Source organism: Aulonocara sp. 'chitande type north' Nkhata Bay, linkage group LG12 (genome assembly GCF_057382095.1).
Source record: "Aulonocara sp. 'chitande type north' Nkhata Bay isolate Kocher_YH1m ecotype deep benthic linkage group LG12, A_spYH_male_GT1.1, whole genome shotgun sequence".
Lineage (NCBI taxonomy): Eukaryota > Metazoa > Chordata > Actinopteri > Cichliformes > Cichlidae > Aulonocara > Aulonocara sp. 'chitande type north' Nkhata Bay.
The window spans coordinates 13,128,580-13,134,718 of record NC_141355.1 but is presented as its reverse complement, the minus strand read 5'-3'; the positions used below and the strand labels follow the sequence as shown (position 1 = coordinate 13,134,718).

At 41.2% G+C, this 6,139-nt stretch overlaps 1 protein-coding gene across 4 annotated transcripts in view; it reads left to right on the top strand.

Moving 5' to 3' along the window:
* Positions 1 to 187: 187 nt before the first annotated feature.
* dock5 (dedicator of cytokinesis 5) overlaps positions 188 to 6,139 on the top strand; it is a 39,374-nt gene continuing 33,422 nt past the window's right edge. For 2 of the 4 annotated variants that reach the window (XM_086313590.1, XM_086313588.1), the window contains exon 1: positions 190 to 384. In XM_086313590.1, the coding sequence (XP_086169716.1) occupies positions 342 to 384 (43 nt within the window). In that variant the 5' untranslated portion in view covers positions 190 to 341. Of the gene's footprint in view, positions 385 to 6,139 lie in introns of all 4 variants that reach the window. The other 2 variants (XM_086313591.1, XM_086313589.1) reach the window with 2 other exon arrangements.

The window sequence follows — 6,139 nt, the reverse complement described above, 5'->3', positions numbered from 1 at the left end:
TATCGATTGACTGATGGCGAGAGCAAAATAGCTGCTGGGACTAAGGTTGCCTGGGACAACTACCTCCCCTTGATGAAATAAGTCCCTGCGGTGTATTGTGGGACTGCCCTGCGTTGTATTGCGCTGGGGGTTGGGGGTTAGCTCGTCAAGTGAATGGTTCACGCCTATCCCGCTCTCTCCTCTCTCGGCCGTGTTGTGCCCTCCTCTCCCCTCCCCGTGAACAAGTTATGATGGCGGAACTGTAGATCTCGGGACGAGCAGGAGTGCACCGCCCGCCCTCGGTTAGCAAGTGTATATACTTATTTATTTATCCACCCAACTTCACGTCTTCCCCCTCAGCTATGACCCGCTGGATTCCTACTAAAAAAGAGAAGTACGGAGTGGGTAAGTGTTTGTATTTAACTACGTGCCCACCACCCCTCTTTATTATTTTCTTTTGCTAGTGAACAACTCTCCGCGTTAACTCCCAGAAACTCCACCAACTTCAAGAGGGACAAGAGTCGGGAAGTTGGGAAACTTAAGTTACTGGCGACTTTGTTGCTGTTGTTGTTTGTGACCTGAAGTGATTGTTACCACACTGTTGCCCAACTGGGTTTCACAAGCTTCCCTGTGGGGGCTTGTTCTCCCGTTTGTCCCTCTGTGCAGTTTGGTTTTAAGTGAGAAATTATTTACAGTTCAGTTACTACAATGTGCGAGGAGAAATGGGGGAAGAGCCGGGAGTTCAGTGAACGTATCAGCCATTCTTGAGTTTATAATCCCGCCGAGCTGAAGCTGTGCTGTAGTTAAGGTGAACTTGAATGAATCGTCATTTTGCTGAAAGGTCCTTTCCTTCAAGGACTCCTGTCGGGCCCCCACATGGGATCCGCTGCTGTGACTGCATGCCTCATGTGAGATAGTGGAGGAATGTTATTTGCATAGGCACGAGAGGAACTTTGTGGACAAGTGGCATTTGGCTACATTTACATAAGACTGTAATGTGTCAATGCAGTGGACCATGACCACGTAGCATATGTTTGTGGTCCTCACGACTGTATTTTACACTTAAGTTTGTTAAACTAAGGTGTGGCCCTTCCACCTGTGTGTGTGTGTGTGAGCTTGCAGTTTACTTTGCATGTATGAATGCATACACGTATGCTCGTGCTATCAGGTACCAGTTATCCACGCCCTCAAGGCAAATCAGCACAACTGTTGTCTCTGTTAGGAATCCCTTTGATGTTTACTGTAAAGATTTTATAGCCTACACAGGTTGTCTGGTCATCGGTTTCTTCCCTGAGTCACTGCTGGATCTTTTGGTTTAAGCTACAGACACTTACCAATATCGCTTCCTGGTGTACTACACACATGAGAGTGAATATATCTGGTGTCTTTTTTTTCTTCTTCTCTGGATGAATCACAGCTTAGGACTGAAATACCTTGGCTGTGTTCTCTAACCTGGATCCCCTGCCCATGACTTTATTTTGGCTTTAAATAAAATGTTCTGTGCTCGATTTGCTGTTGTGACTAAAAATATTTCTAAGCCACAATTCTAAGGCCGCATGTGTTTCTCTGCACACAAACTCTGCCTTTTGGTTTGCATGTGACCTTGTTTTAGCAGCTGATATCGAGGAATATATATATATATATATTGTGTAGATGGTGCCATTCTCCTGACATTATTTTTCTTGCCCCAGAAACAAGGCAGGAGTCACTAACGTTGTACGTAATCCTTAAAATGCCATCGGAAACCCGTACAAGGGCTTACATTTTTAATCCGATTAGTTAACCAAGGCTGTGCTCAAATACGGGCAACTACACTTTTTTGGATGAAAGAAGAGATTGTAAGGGTTCTGATCATATCAGTTATATCACACTAGTTAATGGGGAAATGTGAATAATAAGGAGCTTAAGAGCTGTAATGGTGAATTTGTGACACTGTCATAATAGGATAGCTTCATATTTTTTATATCCAGAAGAGAAACGCTGCCCTGGAGGCTCAAAGGCATTGAAATCACCAGGTCTTGGGGAGTGATGACACATGTGTGGCTCCAGAGGGAGCTCTGGAAAATCCGGTAAATTACCTCAGGTGATGTCAGTTGAGTCAGCATCAGTCGGGACTTCACGTCTGAGGAAGAAGAAAAAAACCTGGAGGTACGGAATACAGAACGACCAATACATTTAAATTCCCGGCTAATATTGGCCTGCTTCAGATATGCCACTGTTGGTGTGTATGCTGTGTATTATGTGCGCCGACAAGGAAATATAATGCAGGAGAAGATGCTTGGGGTATTTTACGAATGAAATTCACACAGTTTATCCAGTAGAGCAGCGTTGACTTCATTGTTTTTATGCTAATGACACATCGCAGCTGGTGCCTGCCTTTTTATTGTAAACTGTGACCAGTTTTTGAAGTGACCCTGTTGTTACAATGACTCTATTATAATTTTTTTCTTCCTGTTTCAGTATAAATGCTGTGTGTTCAGTACAGCGTAGTACTGTGATAGTTTGCATGGAGATATTTTATCGATGCAGGGACACGAAAGATCTATGTTTTATAAAGTAAATGGAAATACTCATGGAATACTACAAACAAGAGGGCTCATCTAATGCACCACCACACTGAGAGAATGTTAGTGGAGCTGACGTACACTAAATTGACTCAAGTGAAAAATTATCTATCACTGGACACACTTACAGAGCAACCGCCTAATTCAGAGCACGCTAATGGCTCAGTCACACAAATGAAAATAGGACACTAGCCTCCTTACGTCTATGAAGTCTAGCTTATGGCAACATTTATGGCAGGTTTTAGTGACAGTGTTGGCACGTTTGACTCATTTTACAACAATAAAAAGACTGGGGTGAGATAACTTTATCTTATTGGATAAAACCAAGTTTAACCGTGAGGGCTTAATTTGCAGTTGTTAATTTGCATATGTCTTTGCAATATTCTGTTAAAATGTTAAGAAAAAGGTAAAAATTCTCAATAATATTGTATCTTGAGTGAAGTATTGTGAGTGTATCTGTTGTTTCCCCATACCTACTCTATGCATAGTTAAAGAATATAGGCAGCTATGTTGATAATGGAATTTTCCATGAAATCCATCAAAGTCTTATCAGCACTGGCTGGTAAATCCACTAATATAGTGTGCAGCATGAAAGAAGTTTCTTCGACTTCTGAAGCTGTAGCTCATCTCTGCTTGGAGGTAGATTGGTTGCCAGTCTACACAAGGCTCCTTTAGATTTAGAATAGCATGCCTTTATTGCCTCTGCAAAATGTTGCACAATTAAATTCTGATGTATCTCCTGTTAGCCGTGCATACATACAGAGGAACCACTACGAGGAGAACAAAACCGCTCCATCAGTGCGCCTCCACCCTTGTCAAAGCAGACCTCTCCCACTAGTCTGGAATAAGAACATGAATTTTCTGGCTGTGCTAAATCGAACCTTATCCCTTTTAAGAACTGTCCATTGCGACGCTCACAGTATTATTTGATAACAACACTTACTCGCTGGCGGTACTCATTAAAAGGGCCCCTTCAGAAATGTTTGAAGAGGCCTAAAAATATCGCCTTGAATAATAATGTGTGTCTGAGAAGGGCTTACACTCTTCAAGAAAATGTAATAGACCATCTAAAAATTCTTAAAAGCACAATGTGAAAGTTAGTTTCATTAGAACCGTGATGTCTCCCGATAAACTGAGTGGTGCGCTATCGTTTTACGTGCCCTGGGTGCATCAGGTGTCCAAATCAGTCTTGTGTAAGCAGTTTGTTGGCCCACAATGACTGTGAAAATAGCTGTGTCACAGTTATGCTTGTTCACATACATACAAATTTAAGCTGATGAACACCCTTTAGTGCAGGGAAGTCGAGACAGTTCCAGTGAAGTAACAATAAACATTTCTGAGTAACAATAAGCGGCTTGTGTGATAATTGAGTCATAATTGTAAAAGCTGTCTTACAGTTTCTTACAAGCAACACTTCTGCCTCCTGTTATTACCTGAAGTTTTCCTCAGAGAGCTGCCATTCTAGCCACCACAACTTCCACTTGATGAAATTAGGCAATAAATAGCATGTAGCATTTTCTTTAAAATGATGAACCGCTTACTTTTGTTCTCTCTGCTTGCCTGGGGCGGGCGGGGTTGGGGGGTGGAGGTTGTTATTAACAAAATTCACTGGCTTTGCAGCGTAAATACATCACAGTCATTACATCCCCCAGTTTGCCAATCTTGCCATGTCAAACCTAACTGCAGCCGGTGATTTGGAGATAAGTGCTGCCTTCGTTCTCAGTTCGGACAGACTGAACCAATACCTGTTTGCTTTTAAAACGTAATAGCAGATGAATCTCCTTCTTCTTTTACAACCTGGTGAAAGAAGTCTGTACTTCTAAGGTTTTTTTAATTTTCTTTTTCTGTTTAATGTTGCAGCAGGGTTTTTTTCCCCTACCCAAATAAAAAGATGAACCCAAGCTGCTCTAATTTTATCCTTTTTTGCACTTTTTGCTTTGAACTTGAGAATTAACTTTTTGATTTATGGATAACATAAAAAGACTTATTAGCTGGAGCACAGTTTTAAGATCATTTCTGGCTGTCTAGACAAGGAGATGGGAGGCTCAAGGCTTTTCTTGTGAGGCCTTTACCTTTTGAGAAATGCTGCCGGGGGAGAATTGGCTCAAAAGCAAACCTTAATAGACTTACTTATCTAATGGCTTTTTGGAGAGATACTAACTGAACCTGTCCCTGCTTTTGGTAGTGTATGACATTTGTATGCCACAAGAGATACTGGATGTGATACATCACTGAGTGGTAGTTTATAGGAGGAAATAATAATATTTTAGTAGTTGCATCTGAAAAGTGATTTGATTTTGTATAAATGAATATGCTGCCTGTGCATCAAACCCCGTGCAGCGTGGCACTTAGTATTTCTATCCCATTATGGACTTTATGTTATTTTTTTTTTACTGCACTGAAGGCTTTTCTACATTGAATGCAGAGGATTTGTATAGTAACATTTTCAAGGATTTCTTTCAGAAATTGATTCTTTCATCATTTAAAGCTGTTTTTTTTTTCTTTTCTTTTAATGCTGTGTTGTTTTATCTTGGTCATGCAATGGTCCTTTCATGCCCAGTCAGCACTAAGAACAATAGATTCTCATTGTATTGTGTTAACTTTGATGAGCTGCCAGCGGCTGCCCAAACTCTTCGACTGGGGTGTTCTTTAATTGTTGGCTAGTGCACCTCTATGGTAAATCATTTAGGGGGAATCAGGCTGACTCTGATTTAACATTAGCATGCTCATTAACTTGAACTTGTGCCGATAGAGCTTTATTGGACTTTACAACAGTAGCTACAGGCTCAGCATTTGAAGTTTAAGAGGAAGACAGGGTGCCTCAGAGTGGCACAGATTAGCTTTGCTGCCAGAGCCCAGACTGATGCTTTTGCTTTAGACAGTGTGGCTCTTGCCAGGCCCGGACACTGTCAAGTTGGTGAATGGCCCATTGTCACTCTTGGCTTGACTAGAGGCAGATGTCATTTTCTTCAGTGCACATATTCTGGCTGCATATATAATTAATTTCCTGGTGATTCATAGTATGCCTGTAACTTCTTTTTAAATACAAAGACGATTCCAAAAAAGTTCAGACTGTGTAAACTGTAAATGAAAAGTGAATGCAATGATTTGCAAATCTCATAAACACACATTTTATTCGCAATCGAACATAGAAACCACATCAGTTGTTTAAAATGAGAAAATCTACCATTTCAGGAAAAACAAATAAGTTACATTTGAATTTGATGACAGCAACATGTCTCAAAAAAGTTGGGTCAGGGGGGCCATGTTTACTACTGTATAGCGTCCCCTCTTCTATTAACAAAAGTCAAAAATATCTGGGCGCTGAGGAGACCATTTATTGGACTTTTGGGAGAGGAATGTTGTCCCGTTCTTGTCTGACAGGATTATAGCTGCTCAGCAGTCCCCCATTTCTCATTTCATGATGGGCCAAATGTTTTCAGTTGGTGAAAGGTTTCGGCGACAGACAGGCCAGTTCAGCAACCGGATTCTTCTATTATTAAGTCATGCTATTGTAATAGATGCAGTATGTGGTTTTTGCATTGTCTTGCTGAAAAATGGAAGCCCTAGGCTCAAAAGACATAATCAAAGCTCCC